At 51.8% G+C, this 17832-nt stretch overlaps 1 protein-coding gene across 1 annotated transcript in view; it reads right to left on the reverse strand.

Moving 5' to 3' along the window:
• The window catches only part of fs(1)M3 (female sterile (1) M3), a 233366-nt gene that overhangs the window by 67238 nt on the left and 148296 nt on the right, over positions 1 to 17832 (reverse strand). Inside the window, exons 29-31 of the mRNA XM_076192535.1 lie at positions 11826 to 12048; positions 11646 to 11746; positions 10044 to 10152 (exon numbers count right to left, since the gene is read on the reverse strand). Coding sequence (XP_076048650.1) covers positions 10044 to 10152; positions 11646 to 11746; positions 11826 to 12048 — 433 coding nt within the window. The remainder of the gene's footprint in view (positions 1 to 10043; positions 10153 to 11645; positions 11747 to 11825; positions 12049 to 17832) is intronic.

The following is a 17832-nucleotide window of genomic DNA, read 5'->3' on the forward strand; positions in this document are numbered from 1 at the left end:
GGCAGAGGGTGGAGGGGAGAGCAAAGGTTAGGGCAGAGGGTGGAGGGGAGAGCAAAGGTTAGGGCAGAGGGTAGAGGGGAGAGGAAAGGTTAGGGCAGAGGGTAGAGGGGAGAGCAAAGGTTAGGGCAGAGGGTAGAGGGGAGAGCAAAGGTTAGGGCAGAGGGTGGAGGGGAGAGGAAAGGTTAGGGCAGAGGGTGGAGGGGAGAGGAAAGGTTACTACAGAGGGTGGAAGGGAGAGGAAAGGTTACGGCAGAGGGTGTAGGGGAGAGGAAAGGTTACGGCAGAGGGTGTAGGGGAGAGGAAAGGTTACGGCAGAGGGTGGAGGGAAGAGGAAAGGTTACGGCAGAGGGTGGAGGGAAGAGGAAAGGTTACGGCAGAGGGTGGAGGGAAGAGGAAAGGTTACGGCAGAGGGTGGAGGGAAGAGGAAATGTTAGGGCAGAGGGGAGAGGAAAGGTTAGGGCAGAGGGTGGAGGGGAGAGGAAAGGTTAGGGCAGAGGGTGGAGGGGAGAGGAAAGGTTAGGGCAGAGGGTGGAGGGGAGAGGAAAGGTTACGGCAGAGGGTGAAGGGGAGAGGAAAGGTTACGGCAGAGGGTGAAGGGGAGAGGAAAGGTTACGGCAGAGGGTGAAGGGGAGAGGAAAGGTTACGGCAGAGGGTGGAGGGGAGAGGAAAGGTTACGGCAGAGGGTGGAGGGGAGAGGAAAGGTTACGGCAGAGGGTGGAGGGGAGAGGAAAGGTGAGGGGAGAGGAAAGGTGAGGGGAGAGGAAAGGTGAGGGGAGAGGAAAGGTGAGGGGAGAGGAAAGGTGAGGGGAGAGGAAAGGTGAGGGGAGAGGAAAGGTGAGGGGAGAGGAAAGGTGAGGGGAGAGGAAAGGTGAGGGGAGAGGAAAGGTGAGGGGAGAGGAAAGGTGAGGGGAGAGGAAAGGTGAAGGGAGAGGAAAGGTGAAGGGAGAGGAAAGGTGAAGGGAGAGGAAAGGTGAGGGGAGAGGAAAGGTGAGGGGAGAGGAAAGGTTTGATGGGAGAGGAAAGGTGAGGGGAGAGGAAAGGTTAGGGGAGAGGAAAGTTGAGGGGAGAGGAAAGGTGAGGGGAGAGGAAAGGTGAGGGGAGAGGAAAGGTGAGGGGAGAGTTAAGGTGAGGGGAGAGTTAAGGTGAGGGGAGAGTTAAGGTGAGGGGAGAGGAAATGTTACGGTAGAGGGGAGAGGAAATGTTACGGTAGAGGGGAGAGGAAAGGTTACGGGAGAGGGGAGAGGAAAGGTTACGGGAGAGGGGAGAGGAAAGGTTACGGGAGAGGGGAGAGGAAAGGTTACGGGAGAGGGGAGAGGAAAGGTTACGGGAGAGGGGAAGGGAGAGGAAAGGTTACGGTAGAGGGGAAGGGAGAGGAAAGGTTACGGTAGAGGGGAGGGGAGAGGAAAGGTTACGGTAGAGGGGAGGGGAGAGGAAAGGTTACGGTAGTGGTGAGGGGAGAGGAAAGGTTACGGTAGAGGGGAGGGGAGAGGAAAGGTTACGGTAGAGGGGAGGGGAGAGGAAAGGTTTACGGTAGAGGGGAGGGGAGAGGAAAGGTTACGGTAGAGGGTGGAGGGGAGAGGAAAGGTTACGGTAGAGGGTGGAGGGGAGAGGAAAGGTTACGGTAGAGGGGGGAGGGGAGAGGAAAGGTTACGGTAGAGGGTGGAGGGGAGAGGAAAGGTTACGGTAGAGGGTGGAGGGGAGAGGAAAGGTTACGGTAGAGGGTGGAGGGGAGAGGAAAGGTTACGGTAGAGGGTGGAGGGGAGAGGAAAGGTTACGGTAGAGGGGAGAAGAAAGATTACGGTAGAGGGTGGAGGGGAGAGGAAAGGTTACGGTAGAGGGTGGAGGGGAGAGGAAAGGTTACGGGAGAGGGTGGAGGGGAGAGGAAAGGTTAGGGCAGAGGGTGGAGGGGAGAGGAAAGGTTACGGTAGAGGGGAGGGGAGAGGAAAGGTTACGGCAGAGGGTGGAGGGGAGAGGAAAGGTTACGGTAGAGGGGAGGGGAGAGGAAAGGTTACGGCAGAGGGGGAGGGGAGAGGGAAAGGTTACGGCAGAGGGGAGGGGAGAGGAAAAGGTTACGGTAGAGGGGAGGGGAGAGGAAAGGTTACGGTAGTGGGTGGGCTAGAGGAAAGGTTACGGTAGAGGGGAGGGGAGAGGAAAGGTTACGGAAGAGGGGAGGGGAGAGGAAAGGTTACGGTAGAGGGGAGGGGAGAGGAAAGGTTACGGTAGAGGGGAGGGGAGAGGAAAGGTTACGGTAGAGGGGAGGGGAGAGGAAAGGTTACGGTAGAGGGGAGGGGAGAGGAAAGGTTACGGAAGAGGGGAGGGGAGAGGAAAGGTTACGGTAGAGGGGAGGGGAGAGGAAAGGTTACGGTAGAGGGGAGGGGAGAGGAAAGGTTACGGTAGAGGGGAGGGGAGAGGAAAGGTTACGGTAGAGGGGAGGGGAGAGGAAAGGTTACGGTAGAGGGGAGGGGAGAGAGGTAAGGTTACGGTAGAGGGGAGGGGAGAGGAAAGGTTACGGTAGAGGGAGGGGGAGAGGAAAGGTTACGGGCAGAGGGTGGAGGGGAGAGGAAAGGTTACGGCAGAGTGGGGAGGGGAGAGGAAAGGTTACGGTAGAGGGGAGGGGAGAGGAAAGGTTACGGCAGAGGGTGGAGGGAAGAGGAAAGGTTACGGCAGAGGGTGGAGGGAAGAGGAAATGTTAGGGCAGAGGGGAGAGGAAAGGTTAGGGCAGAGGGGAGGGGAGAGGAAAGGTTACGGTAGAGGGGAGGGGAGAGGAAAGGTTACGGTAGAGGGGAGGGGAGAGGAAAGGTTACGGTAGAGGGGAGGCTCGAGGAACCTAAACTCTAGACGGCAGTCGAGAGGAAAGGTTACGGTAGAGGGGAGGGGAGAGGAAAGGTTACGGTAGAGGGGAGGGGAGGGAGAGGAAAGGTTCCGGTAGAGGGGAGGGGAGAGGACAGGTTATGGGTGAGGGGTGAGGGGAGAGGAAAGGTTACGGTAGAGGGGAGGGGAGAGGAAAGGTTACGGTAGAGGGGAGGGGAGAGGAAAGGTTACGGTAGAGGGGAGGTGAGAGGAAAGGTTACGGTAGAGGGGAGGGGAGAGGAAAGGTTACGGTAGAGGGGAGGGGAGAGGAAAGGTTACGGTAGAGGGGAGAGGAGAGGGTAGGGTTCGGTAGAGGGGAGGGGAGAGGAAAGGTTACGGTAGAGGGGGGGGGAGGAAAGGTTACGGTAGAGGGGAGGGGGAGAGGAAAGGTTACGGTAGAGGGGAGGGGAGAAAGGTTACGGTAGAGGGGAGGGGAGAGGAAAGGTTACGGTAGAGGGGAGGGGAGAGGAAAGGTTACGGTAGAGGGGAGGGGAGAGGAAAGGTTACGGTAGAGGGGAGGGGAGAGGAAACGTTAGGGTAGAGGGGATAGGTAAGGTTAAGGAAGAGGTGAGAGGAAAGGTTACGGTAGAGGGGAGGGGAAAGGTTACGGTAGAGGGGAGGGGAAAGGTTACGGTAGAGGGGAGGGGAGGGGAAAGGTTACGGTAGAGGGGAGGGGAAAGGTTACGGTAGAGGGGAGGGGAAAGGTTACGGTAGAGGGGAGGGGAAAGGTTACGGTAGAGGGGAGGGGAGAGGAAAGGTTACGGTAGAGGGGAGGGGAGAGGAAAGGTTACGGTAGAGGGGAGGGGAGAGGAAAGGTTACGGTAGAGGGTACTGGAGAGGAAAGGTTACGGTAGAGGGGAGGGGAGAGGAAAGGTTACGGTAGAGGGGAGGGGAGAGGAAAGGTTACGGTAGAGGGGAGGGGAGAGGAAAGGTTACGGTAGAGGGGGGGAGGGGAAAGGTTACGGTAGAGGGGAGGGGAGAGGAAAGGTTACGGTAGAGGGGAGGGGAGAGGAAAGGTTACGGTAGAGGGGAGGGGAGAGGAAAGGTTACGGTAGAGGGGAGGGGAGAGGAAAGGTTACGGTAGAGGGGAGGGGAGAGGAAAGGTTACGGTAGAGGGGGTTACGGGAGAGGGGAGAGGAAAGGTTACGGTAGAGGGGAGGGGAGAGGAAAGGTTACGGTAGAGGGGAGGGGAGAGGAAAGGTTACGGTAGAGGGGAGGGGAGAGGAAAGGTTACGGTAGAGGGGAGGGGAGAGGAAAGGTTACGGTAGAGGGGAGGGGAGAGGAAAGGTTACGGTAGAGGGGAGGGGAGAGGAAAGGTTACGGTAGAGGGGAGGGGAGGGGAGAGGAAAGGTTACGGTAGAGGGGAGAGGAAAGGTTACGGTAGAGGGGGGGAGAGGAAAGGTTACGGTAGAGGGGAGGGGAGAGGAAAGGTTACGGTAGAGGGGAGGGGAGAGGAAAGGTTACGGTAGAGGGGAGGGGAGAGGAAAGGTTACGGTAGAGGGGAGGGGAGAGGAAAGGTTACGGTAGAGGGGAGGGGAGAGGAAAGGTTACGGTAGAGGTGAGAGGAAAGGTTACGGTAGAGGTGAGAGGAAAGGTTACGGTAGAGGGAGGGGAGGAAAGGGGAGAGGGGAGGGGAAAGGTTACGGTAGAGGGGAGGGGAAAGGTTACGGTAGAGGGGAGAGGAAAGGTTACGGTAGAGGGGAGAGGAAAGGTTACGGTAGAGGGGAGAGGAAAGGTTACGGTAGAGGGGAGGGGAAAGGTTACGGTAGAGGGGAGGGGAAAGGATACGGTAGAGTTGAGGTGAGAGGAAAGGTTACGGTAGAGGGGAGGGGAGAGGAAAGGTTACGGTAGAGGGGAGGGGAGAGAAAGGTTACGGTAGAGGGGAGGGGAGAGGAAAGGTTACGGTAGAGGGGAGGGAGAGGAAAGGTTACGGTAGAGGGGAGGGGAAAGGTTACGGTAGAGGGGAGGGGAGAGGAAAGGTTACGGTAGAGGGGAGGGGAGAGGAAAGGTTACGGTAGAGGGAGGGGAGAGGAAAGGTTACGGTAGAGGGAGGGGAGAGGAAAGGTTACGGTAGAGGGGAGGGGAGAGGAAAGGTTACGGTAGAGGGGAGGTGAGAGGAAAGGTTACGGTAGAGGGGAGGTGAGAGGAAAGGTTACGGTAGAGGGGAGGGGAGAGGAAAGGTTACGGTAGAGGGGAGGTGAGAGGAAAGGTTACGGTAGAGGGGAGGTGAGAGGAAAGGTTACGGTAGAGGTGAGAGGAAAGGTTACGGTAGAGGTGAGAGGAAAGGTTACGGTAGAGGGGAGGTGAGAGGAAAGGTTACGGTAGAGGTGAGAGGAAAGGTTACGGTAGAGGTGAGAGGAAAGGTTACGGTAGAGGTGAGAGGAAAGGTTACGGTAGAGGTGAGAGGAAAGGTTACGGTAGAGGGGAGAGGAAAGGTTACGGTAGAGGTGAGAGGAAAGGTTACGGTAGAGGTGAGAGGAAAGGTTACGGTAGAGGTGAGAGGAAAGGTTACGGTAGAGGTGAGAGGAAAGGTTACGGTAGAGGGGAGAGGAAAGGTTACGGTAGAGTAGAGAGGAAAGGTTACGGTAGAGTAGAGAGGAAAGGTTACGGTAGAGTAGAGAGGAAAGGTTACGGTAGAGTAGAGAGGAAAGGTTACGGTAGAGTAGAGAGGAAAGGTTACGGTAGAGTAGAGAGGAAAGGTTACGGTAGAGTGGAGAGGAAAGGTTACGGTAGAGTAGAGAGGAAAGGTTACGGTAGAGTGGAGAGGAAAGGTTACGGTAGAGTGGAGAGGAAAGGTTACGGTAGAGTGGAGAGGAAAGGTTACGGTAGAGTGGAGAGGAAAGGTTACGGTAGAGTGGAGAGGAAAGGTTACGGTAGAGTGGAGAGGAAAGGTTACGGTAGAGTGGAGGGGAAAGGTTACGGTAGAGGGGAGGGGAAAGGTTACGGTAGAGGGGAGGGGAAAGGTTACGGTAGAGTGGAGTGGAAAGGTAACGGAAGAGGGGAGGGGACAGGTTACGGTCGAGTGGAGGGGAAAGGTTACGGTAGAGGGGAGGGGAAAGGTTACGGTAGAGGGGAGGGGAAAGGTTACGGTAGAGGGGAGGGGAAAGGTTACGGTAGAGGGGAGGGGAAAGGTTACGGTAGAGGGGAGGGGAAAGGTTACGGTAGAGGGGAGGGGAAAGGTTACGGTAGAGGGGAGGGGAAAGGTTACGGTAGAGGGGAGGGGAAAGGTTACGGTAGAGGGGAGGGGAAAGGTTACGGTAGAGGGGAGGGGAAAGGTTACGGTAGAGGGGAGGGGAAAGGTTACGGTAGAGGGGAGGGGAAAGGTTACGGTAGAGGGGAGGGGAAAGGTTACGGTAGAGGGGAGGGGAAAGGTTACGGTAGAGGGGAGGGGAAAGGTTACGGTAGAGGGGAGGGGAAAGGTTACGGTAGAGGGGAGGGGAAAGGTTACGGTAGAGGGGAGGGGAAAGGTTACGGTAGAGGGGAGGGGAAAGGTTACGGTAGAGGGGAGGGGAAAGGTTACGGTAGAGGGGAGGGGAAAGGTTACGGTAGAGGGGAGGGGAAAGGTTACGGTAGAGGGGAGGGGAAAGGTTACGGTAGAGGGGAGGGGAAAGGTTACGGTAGAGGGGAGGGGAAAGGTTACGGTAGAGGGGAGGGGAAAGGTTACGGTAGAGGGGAGGGGAAAGGTTACGGTAGAGGGGAGGGGAAAGGTTACGGTAGAGGGGAGGGGAAAGGTTACGGTAGAGGGGAGGGGAAAGGTTACGGTAGAGGGGAGGGGAAAGGTTACGGTAGAGGGGAGGGGAAAGGTTACGGTAGAGGGGAGGGGAAAGGTTACGGTAGAGGGGAGGGGAAAGGTTACGGTAGAGGGGAGGGGAAAGGTTACGGTAGAGGGGAGGGGAAAGGTTACGGTAGAGGGGAGGGGAAAGGTTACGGTAGAGGGGAGGGGAAAGGTTACGGTAGAGGGGAGGGGAAAGGTTACGGTAGAGGGGAGGGGAAAGGTTTACGGTAGAGGGGAGGGGAAAGGTTACGGTAGAGGGGAGGGGAAAGGTTACGGTAGAGGGGAGGGGAAAGGTTACGGTAGAGGGGAGGGGAAAGGTTACGGTAGAGGGGAGGGGAAAGGTTACGGTAGAGGGGAGGGGAAAGGTTACGGTAGAGGGGAGGGGAAAGGTTACGGTAGAGGGGAGGGGAAAGGTTACGGTAGAGGGGAGGGGAAAGGTTACGGTAGAGGGGAGGGGAAAGGTTACGGTAGAGGGGAGGGGAAAGGTTACGGTTAGAGGGGAGGGGAAAGGTTACGGTAGAGGGGAGGGGAAAGGTTACGGTAGAGGGGAGGGGAAAGGTTACGGTAGAGGGGAGGGGAAAGGTTACGGTAGAGGGGAGGGGAAAGGTTACGGTAGAGGGGAGGGGAAAGGTTACGGTAGAGGGGAGGGGAAAGGTTACGGTAGAGGGGAGGGGAAAGGTTACGGTAGAGGGGAGGGGAAAGGTTACGGTAGAGGGGAGGGGAAAGGTTACGGTAGAGGGGAGGGGAAAGGTTACGGTAGAGGGGAGGGGAAAGGTTACGGTAGAGGGGAGGGGAAAGGTTACGGTAGAGGGGAGGGGAAAGGTTACGGTAGAGGGGAGGGGAAAGGTTACGGTAGAGGGGAGGGGAAAGGTTACGGTAGAGGGGAGGGGAAAGGTTACGGTAGAGGGGAGGGGAAAGGTTACGGTAGAGGGGAGGGGAAAGGTTACGGTAGAGGGGAGGGGAAAGGTTACGGTAGAGGGGAGGGGAAAGGTTACGGTAGAGGGGAGGGGAAAGGTTACGGTAGAGGGGAGGGGAAAGGTTACGGTAGAGGGGAGGGGAAAGGTTACGGTAGAGGGGAGGGGAAAGGTTACGGTAGAGGGGAGAGGAAAGGTTACGGTAGAGGGGAGGGGAAAGGTTACGGTAGAGGGGAGGGGAAAGGTTACGGTAGAGGGGAGGGGAAAGGTTACGGTAGAGGGGAGGGGAAAGGTTACGGTAGAGGGGAGGGGAAAGGTTACGGAAGGGGAGAGGGGAATGGTTACGGTAGAGGGGAGGGGAAAGGTTACGGTAGAGGGGGTTCGAAAGGTAACGCTAGAGAGCACCAGAAAGGTTACGGTAGCGGGGATGGGAAAGGTTACGGTAGAGGGGAGGGGAAAGGTTACGGTAGAGGGGAGGGGAAAGGTTACGGTAGAGGGGAGGGGAAAGGTTACGGTAGAGGGGAGGGGAAAGGTTACGGTAGAGGGAGGGGAAAGGTTACGGTAGAGGGGAGGGGAAAGGTTACGGTAGAGGGGAGGGGAAAGGTTACGGTAGAGGGGAGGGGAAAGGTTACGGTAGAGGGGAGGGGAAAGGTTACGGTAGAGGGGAGAGGAAAGGTTACGGTAGAGGGGAGAGGAAAGGTTACGGTAGAGGGGAGAGGAAAGGTTACGGTAGAGGGGAGAGGAAAGGTTACGGTAGAGGGGAGGGGAAAGGTTACGGTAGAGGTGAGAGGAAAGGTTACGGTAGAGGTGAGAGGAAAGGTTACGGTAGAGGGGAGGGGAAAGGTTACGGTAGAGGGGAGGGGAAAGGTTACGGTAGAGGGGAGAGGAAAGGTTACGGTAGAGGGGAGGGGAAAGGTTACGGTAGAGGGGAGGGGAAAGGTTACGGTAGAGGGGAGGGGAAAGGTTACGGTAGAGGGGAGGGGAAAGGTTACGGTAGAGGGGAGGGGAAAGGTTACGGTAGAGGGGAGGGGAAAGGTTACGGTAGAGGGGAGGGGAAAGGTTACGGTAGAGGGGAGGGGAAAGGTTACGGTAGAGGGGAGGGGAAAGGTTACGGTAGAGGGGAGGGGAAAGGTTACGGTAGAGGGGAGGGGAAAGGTTACGGTAGAGGGGAGGGGAAAGGTTACGGTAGAGGGGAGGGGAAAGGTTACGGTAGAGGGGAGGGGAAAGGTTACGGTAGAGGGGAGGGGAAAGGTTACGGTAGAGGGGAGGGGAGTGGTTACGGTAGGGGAGGGGAAAGGTTACGGTAGAGGGGAGGGGAAAGGTTACGGTAGAGGGGAGGGGAAAGGTTACGGTAGAGGGGAGGGGAAAGGTTACGGTAGAGGGGAGGGGAAAGGTTACGGTAGAGGGGAGGGGAAAGGTTACGGTAGAGGGGAGGGGAAAGGTTACGGTAGAGGGGAGGGGAAAGGTTACGGTAGAGGGGAGGGGAAAGGTTACGGTAGAGGGGAGGGGAAAGGTTACGGTAGAGGGGAGGGGAAAGGTTACGGTAGAGGTGAGAGGAAAGGTTACGGTAGAGGTGAGAGGAAAGGTTACGGTAGAGGTGAGAGGAAAGGTTACGGTAGAGGGGAGAGGAAAGGTTACGGTAGAGGGGAGAGGAAAGGTTACGGTAGAGGGGAGAGGAAAGGTTACGGTAGAGGGGAGAGGAAAGGTTACGGTAGAGGGGAGAGGAAAGGTTACGGTAGAGGGGAGAGGAAAGGTTACGGTAGAGGGGAGAGGAAAGGTTACGGTAGAGGGGAGAGGAAAGGTTACGGTAGAGTGGAGAGGAAAGGTTACGGTAGAGTGGAGAGGAAAGGTTACGGTAGAGTGGAGAGGAAAGGTTACGGTAGAGGGGAGAGGAAAGGTTACGGTAGAGGGGAGAGGAAAGGTTACGGTAGAGGGGAGAGGAAAGGTTACGGGAGAGGGGAGAGGAAAGGTTACGGTAGAGTGGAGAGGAAAGGTTACGGTAGAGTGGAGAGGAAAGGTTACGGTAGAGTGGAGAGGAAAGGTTACGGTAGAGTGGAGAGGAAAGGTTACGGTAGAGTGGAGAGGAAAGGTTACGGTAGAGTGGAGAGGAAAGGTTACGGTAGAGGGGAGAGGAAAGGTTACGGTAGAGGGGAGAGGAAAGGTTACGGTAGAGGGGAGAGGAAAGGTTACGGTAGAGGGGAGAGGAAAGGTTACGGTAGAGGGGAGAGGAAAGGTTACGGTAGAGGGGAGAGGAAAGGTTACGGTAGAGGGGAGAGGAAAGGTTACGGTAGAGGGGAGAGGAAAGGTTACGGTAGAGGGGAGAGGAAAGGTTACGGTAGAGGGGAGAGGAAAGGTTACGGTAGAGGGGAGAGGAAAGGTTACGGTAGAGGAGAGAGGAAAGGGGAAGGAGAAAAGGGAGGGCATTCAATATCGAAGTACAGGGAACCCATATCAAAACTTGTTAAGCATGCAACTGGGGTGACTTGTAGAGCTCTATATTTTACCTTTTATAATCATATTTGTAAAACTAAGGTTCTTAATATTCCAACTGTCCAAGGTGTAACGATCACTTAGGATATTGGAAGGATTCTCCCCATGCACCTTGCCACGAACCTGAAGTAGAGATCAGTGACCAAATTAAAAATAGAAACTTTAAAATTTTCATTGATAGTATATTGACATCACTCAAATATTAGAACAAATGTACAAAAATATTTCACATTTAAACTATTTTTTATCCAATACTTCTGCATAGTTCATTATTTATCATTAAAAACTGTAGAGGAAATGCTAACAGAACTAAAATGTTGCCTGAAGTTTCACCAAGTGGAAACTCTGCAGGCTGATAGTTGCTGGCAAGTCCCCAGGCTCTGCCATAGTTCTCTAAGGAAAGAATCTTTGGACTACTGTCTATACTGTACTGGTGTGGAACAGTCTTAATGTTATTTGCTGAAAGTAGTATGAAGATGTGAACAGTCTTGTCAGCTCCCCAAGAGTAAGAGGAGGAGAGGGAGAGAGTTTTGAGAGATCTTGGGTCCAGTCTAGCGAGTACCAGTCCCCATGACCATCTCCTGATGGAGATGACAGATTTAGAAAATGGGCAGATGTGCTGTACATCATGCAGAACCACCCAAAGTAGGTACCAGTCGTCTATGCACACATTTAGGCTCATTTCACAAGTCAACTTTTTGCTGGGCGCTGTCCACGACAGTGTCATGCTCATAAATAACTATGTCTATGGGCACTTTCTCACATGGTCATACATACATACATACATATACCAAGGCTTTTTCCCCCTTACAAGGGAGGTAGCCAAAAAGGGAAAGGCATAAAAACACTCCCACCCATTTCATCCCTAAATACACTCCACACCCCTCCCACCCTCCCTCTCATCTGAGCACCTCCTGGATGACGGGTCATCCCTGCACCTTGCCCACCGCCCTGGGTCAGAAGCAGTGTCGCAAGACGCAGCACATCCACAGCAAGGCCGCTTCATTTAATCGGCGACCCCCCCTCTCCGTCCCCCCTTCACATGGTCATGGCATGTGAAAACCTCCATAGACTGCCACGGTTATTTGAGAGCATGATGTGTCATGGATGGTACACAGCACAAATCAAATATGGAAAATGAACTTTTTGATATGTCCATGTATACTTTTCTTTCCAACCCCCTCCCAGTGTGGGGTGAGCAGAGTGGATCTTAGACTGGGTTGCTCAGTAATGTAAGCCGAGGTGTATTGAAAATACCAATGAAGGGTAACCACCGTATCTACACCACCTGCTGTGTGGGTTGTGACAAAGGGCTTCCAGATCATGATCTGCCCCTCACCATACAGTATCATTGCCACAGGGCTCTTTGTTGTTAGTTTGAAGAATTAAGCAACTTAAATTGAGAGGTTTGATAATGACAATATACCTTCAGTCTTAGTTACTGCCTCACTATCAGCATCAAATCCCAAGGGGGACTTGAACCCAGAGGGAGCTCATAAGAGGGATGAAAGATTTCAAAATGGGATTCACAGTAGGTGGGAAAACTTAACCCTTCTGACAATGGGAAACTATAGTTTTATACCCAACACTAAAACACAAGGACAACAATGACTTACCTCTAGAATAGTTGCCTTTACACCTGCCTTGAAATTACAATAGCTTTGGACAGTCTTGTTGAGCACAACCAGGTCCTCAGCATAATATCCATTTAGGCCACCTAGAAAAATTGTACAATCTTACACTGCACTGAAAGCATTTACCAAACAAACTTTTTTTTATTAAACCATTATCCATACCAGTGGCTACCAAGTTGTTGAAAGTTGGCTGACTGCTGAAAGTTTTTGAACCCTCTACTGTCATATCCCCCTTTATTTTTACTCCAATCTTCTTAAGGTATGGTAGATTTAAGCCATTAAAGTGGAGAGTTTCATTGGTAGAGTCTTCTTTATCATGTGCATAATTCACCTTCACATTGTTCACCTCCAAATCGGAAGCAAAGTTTAAGCTGCACCTAATTTCCTGAAATGTACAAGACATTAGGCTGGCTAAAGTTAGTGAAATCACAATTTTGGTCTGTGGTCGGCCACCCTTATAGTAGGAGCTATCTTTTCAATGTTTAATAAAAATGTGTTGTTGGAACCAAAATACAAAACAATAGTCTCAAACCGAAATCTACAGGACTTCAATGATACAAGAATGACAATATATCCTACTTTAATACAACTAATTATAGAATGTTCAATTTACCTATAATCCAAAAATGAATTAAATTAATTACATTACTCATTATGCTTTCATATTTTACAAACCACTTACTCTGCCCATTTCTAATTCTAACAGGATCTACTGCTCTCAAAAACTCAACTGCTCTTAACAGCTTCCCTCCTATCCCATACATCATATCTGCAATACCTCCCACAGTGCCTTACTGTCCTTCCCTCCTATCCCATATATCATATATGCAATACCTCCCACAGTGCCTTACTGTCTACCCTATCATAAGCCTATTTCAAATCCATAAAGGAAAAAAACATCCTTACCTTTTCCTAAAGCTCTCACACATCTGCCTTACCACAAAAATCTGATCCACGCAACCCCTACCTGTCCTAAACCCACACAGTTCCTCACCAATTACTCACTCTGCTCTTCACCTAATCTTCTCAATCAAAACCCTCCTGTAAGTGGTAGTAGTGGAGGTTTAGAATATACAGTTTGAACAGCCACCATGATCGTGTATATCTATAGGGCCACACCATATATCAAGAAAGATCAATACATATGAGATGATACTGCAGTTGCCTGATGCCCCAAGCAATCTAAGAAAAGTCTGCAGAGTCAGGAAGTTCCAGAAACTACTATTTATACATGCAGGGCCTCGGAGGTGAGTTAGAGACTGTCAACCCGGAGATTTGTCCTCTTTAGTTTTGTCCCATTTCGGAAGGGGCCGGCGTAGTCACTCTGCATGTGCACTGGATAGAGAGAAAGGAAGTCTACAGCCTAGTACCTACCTCGCAAACATGCATTCCCCAGTCTGTGAGCTTTCAGCCCTCACAGGGAGTAGTGACCTCGTGGTATACATCCCCCACTTGATTGGGTTCAGACATGTAGTTTGGGAGGCACCAAGATACCAGAACCTTCCTTAACAAGTATTAGAGAAAGATGGTGAAAAAAGGAGAGCAGGGTAGCAAATATGAAGGATAGGGATAGGGGAATTCACAAAGGAAAAGGGTGGTGGACCCCCTATCTATTCACTACACCAAGAACCTCATCCTAAAACAACTGTCAGAGGGTGAGGGTGGCAAATCCTATGAATATTCCAGTCCATAGTCAGAGACAAGCTAGGGTCATCAACAAAAGTCCGTTGGCTCAGATTTTGTCTGGTAGCTTAGGGTTGACCTCTCCAGTATGGTTGCACCTGGCTGGCACAGCTCAGCCCGTCCTTGCTACACGCAAGCAGCCCGTCCTTGCTACACGCAAGCAACCCCCCGTCCTTGCTACACGCAAGCAACCCCCCCCCCCCACTACATCAAAGTACTGAACCCCAGGGGGGTTAGGTCAAGTTGGAGCTCTGTCTTTGGGTGTTCTAACAAACTTGTAGTTGGGGTTGTTTTTGGATGACAGTACTCTTGTTAGTTATCTCAATCCTAGTTCCTGCCTTCTAATTGGAAGAGGAGGTATGCTGGCTTCAACATTTAGGCTGTCTATTGGTGTCGTTTTATACCCACCAGTGCAGATGTGTATAGCCATGCTATGGATGACATCTAGTTTTCCTAAGGTGGTTTTACAGGCGGCCCGCATAGATTTGGCATCAATCCATTTTGCTTAGGTACGAAGCTTGGTATATTCATAACAGTTGTTCTATTTGCTCCCCAGTTGTAACGTGAAACAACTTTCAAGATGTTGAAGCATTTTCACGTTATATTATTTCAATAGTGTGTTTTAAAAGTTAGTTTTTTGTCAAGGACCTGATCCTTGACCTGATCCTCGTATGGGAGAATTGAGTCTTCCAGGGTTAGGGTTGGGATTTCTTCTCTTACCTTTTTTCGGCAGAAGCTGACTGCTTTAGTTTTCTCCAGGGAGAATCTAAAGCCTCTTTCTTCCACCCATTCAGTGGTAGAGTTAATGGCATTCTATTTTCTGGCCTGCCTCCAGTGCTGATGGCCTGCTACAGATTAGAACAATGTCATCTGCATATGCCAAGCCACGCACCTCGACTGGTACTTGCTTTAGTAGTCCATTAATGGCTATGTTGAACAGTGTTGGGCTGAGGACACTTCCTTGGGGGTATGCCTTCCTCCTGGGTATATGGCAAAGCGAGAGATGAACCTTCTCTTACTTTCTGGATACAATCAGTAAGAAAATCTTTAATCACAAAGAACATATTTCCTCCAACACCCCATTCGGGAAGTTGTTTTAGGATGCCACCATGCCAGGTGGTATCATAAGCCTTTTCTAGATCGAAAAAGACTCCTACAGTTTGGCTCTGTGTGGCGAAAGTATTCTGAATTTCTCGGGTAAGAAATATCAAAGGGTCCATAGTGCTTCTGTTTTTTCTAAAGCCAAATTGTCTGTCTGAGGAGAATTTTCAACTCTAAAAACCAGACAAGACATGTGTTGATCATTCATTCGTATATTTTGCATACACAGCTGGTTAGAGCTATGGGTCTATACCCTTTCCCTGGTTTTGGTATGGTTATAATGATTGAAGTCTTCCATGACTTTGGTGAAGATCCTGTAGTCCAAAATTTGTTCAGTATATTTAGGAAAAATTCTTTGGTGCATGTAGGAACATGTGAAATCATTGAGTAAATTATATTATCTTCACCAGGTGAAGTTGGAGATGATAGAGGTATTGCGTATTCCAGTTCTGTTAGTGTAAAGGGGAGATTATATGCCTCCATGTTTTTACTTTTTGGAGGAATAACTATTGTACTTTCTTGAATATTTCTGAAGAAGGGAGTGTAGTGGGGAGCACTTGAAATGTTTGTGAAATGTCGTCCAAACATTTCTGCTACCTCAAGGGGATCAGAAACTATTCTATTGTTAATCTTAAGGATGGGTAATGGAGATGGTACAAATTTTCCCATTAGTTTTCGGATTTTATTCCATACTAAGCTTACGGGAGAGTCTTGTTTTAATTTACTTATCTATCTGATAAACGATTCTCTCCTTGCTTTTTTGAATGTTTTCTTTTGTTTGGCCAGTGCTCTTATATAAATTATTAGGTTAACTGCTATAGGTCATCTATTGTACTACTTGTAGCAAATTCTAGTGATTTTTCTGCTTAAGGCACAGGCATCTATCCACCATGGAACTACAGCGCGTCTGGGATTTCCTCGAGTTTTTGGTATGGACTTCATGGCCCCATTTATCATAATACTCTCGAGATGTTCGTAGGCAACACAGGCATTTGGAAAATCTTCATTATTATGGTCTATTTTTGTGTAGTCTTGGTATGTTTTCCAGTCTCCCTCTTCAACTTTCCATTTTGGTAAACATGGGGATGGAATATTTCCACTAATTGCATATGAATAGGAAAGTGATCACTTCCATATAAATCTTCATCCACAGACCATTGGTATTCTAGTCTTAACGAGGAGCAGATTGCGAAGTCGATGGCCGATTTAGAATTGTGGGCGAGATCGTATCTGGTTGGGGAACCTTCGTTTAGTAGTACAATGTCGTTATTGTCTAGTAGGTCTTCTTCTATATTGCCCCAATGATTACATGTTCTTTCTCCCCACAGCCTGTGTCTGGCATTAAAATCCCTCATTAAAATGAATGGTCGGGATAGCTGGTCTATCAGACTCTGTAGGTCTTCCAGTATTAGTTGTCAGGGATTGCCTGAATCATCTTGCAATCGGTTTTCTAGTGCAAGCTCTAGATATAATGAGCATAGAGCAATCCATTTAGTGGTAAAAATCTGGATTGCATATGCTTGTAAAGCAGAATTTAGGTGAAGGCTTCGACAATTCATTGACTCGTAAACAATTATGCCTATACCTATGCCTGGTCCTCCCTGTATAAGTACACCTGGAAGAGGTAGGGACCTGTAGAAAGCATATTCATGTCCTGAGGGGCCTCCGGAGTAACTTGGGGGGCCTCCAAGGAAGCCTGGGGGGGCCTCCAAGGAAGCCTGGGGGGGCCTCCAAGGAAGCCTGGGGGGGCCTCCAAGGAAGCCTGGGGGGGCCTCCAAGGAAGCCTGGGGGGGCCTCCAAGGAAGCCTGGGGGGGCCTCCAAGGAAGCCTGAGGGGGCCTCCGAAGATGCTCGGAGGGCCTCCGAAGATGCTCGGAGGGCCTCCATAGATGCTCGGAGGGCCTCCGAAGATGCTCGGAGGGCCTCCATAGATGCTCGGAGGGCCTCCATAGATGCTCGGAGGGCCTCCGAAGATGCTCGGAGGGCCTCCGAAGATGCTCGGAGGGCCTCCGAAGATGCTCGGAGGGCCTCCGAAGATGCTCGGAGGGCCTCCGAAGATGCTCGGAGGGCCTCCGAAGATGCTCGGAGGGCCTCCAAAGATGCTCGGAGGGCCTCCAAAGATGCTCGGAGGGCCTCCAAAGATGCTCGGAGGGCCTCCAAAGATGCTCGGAGGGCCTCCATAGATGCTCGGAGGGCCTCCATAGATGCTCGGAGGGCCTCCATAGATGCTCGGAGGGCCTCCGAAGATGCTCGGAGGGCCTCCAAAGATGCTCGGAGGGCCTCCAAAGATGCTCGGAGGGCCTCCAAAGATGCTCGGAGGGCCTCCAAAGATGCTCGGAGGGCCTCCAAAGATGCTCGGAGGGCCTCCAAAGATGCTCGGAGGGCCTCCAAAGATGCTCGGAGGGCCTCCAAAGATGCTCGGAGGGCCTCCGAAGATGCTCGGAGGGCCTCCGAAGATGCTCGGAGGGCCTCCGAAGATGCTCGGAGGGCCTCCGAAGATGCTCGGAGGGCCTCCAAAGATGCTCGGAGGGCCTCCAAAGATGCTCGGAGGGCCTCCAAAGATGCTCGGAGGGCCTCCAAAGATGCTCGGAGGGCCTCCAAAGATGCTCGGAGGGCCTCCAAAGATGCTCGGAGGGCCTCCAAAGATGCTCGGAGGGCCTCCGAAGATGCTCGGAGGGCCTCCGAAGATGCTCGGAGGGCCTCCGAAGATGCTCGGAGGGCCTCCGAAGATGCTCGGAGGGCCTCCGAAGATGCTCGGAGGGCCTCCGAAGATGCTCGGAGGGCCTCCAAAGATGCTCGGAGGGCCTCCAAAGATACTCAGAGGGCCACCGAGGATGCTCGGAGGGTCTCTGAGGAAGTCCGATAGGTCCTCATGGAAGCCTGGGGACTCCCCCAAAGAGGGGGGTTAGAAGTTTATTCTGAAGGTCTGCAGTTTTTATTCTTGTTTGTCGAGGATGTTACAATGGTGTTGGGTTTGTTTGTTTGAAGAACTTCACTGTAGCTTGTTTTTAGAAACAGCCTCTTTGCCGATTTCTGGTAGGGTTTCAGGGATACCTTTAACTGTCAGAACCTCTCGAGTAGTAAAAGAAAAGGTTGAGAAAAGGAGAGTAGGGTAGTGAATAACAAGGAAAGGGATAGGGGAGTTCACTGGATAATGAGGGTGGGGGGTCCCCTATCTATTCGTTACCCCTGATATATCACTGACAACTGTCATGGGGCGAGGGCATCGAATCCAGAGAATAGTCCAGTCCATAATCAAGATCAGGCCGGGGTCGTCAATTTATATCTGTTTGGCACAGTTTTAGCCTGGAAGCTCAGGGATGACCTCTCCAGCATTGTTGGACCTGGTTGGCACAGCTCAGTCATTCCTCACAGCATGCAAGCCC

Source organism: Oratosquilla oratoria, chromosome 11, assembly GCF_046742065.1.
Source record: "Oratosquilla oratoria isolate Oo_2021 chromosome 11, ASM4674206v1, whole genome shotgun sequence".
Classification (NCBI taxonomy): Eukaryota; Metazoa; Arthropoda; class Malacostraca; order Stomatopoda; family Squillidae; genus Oratosquilla; species Oratosquilla oratoria.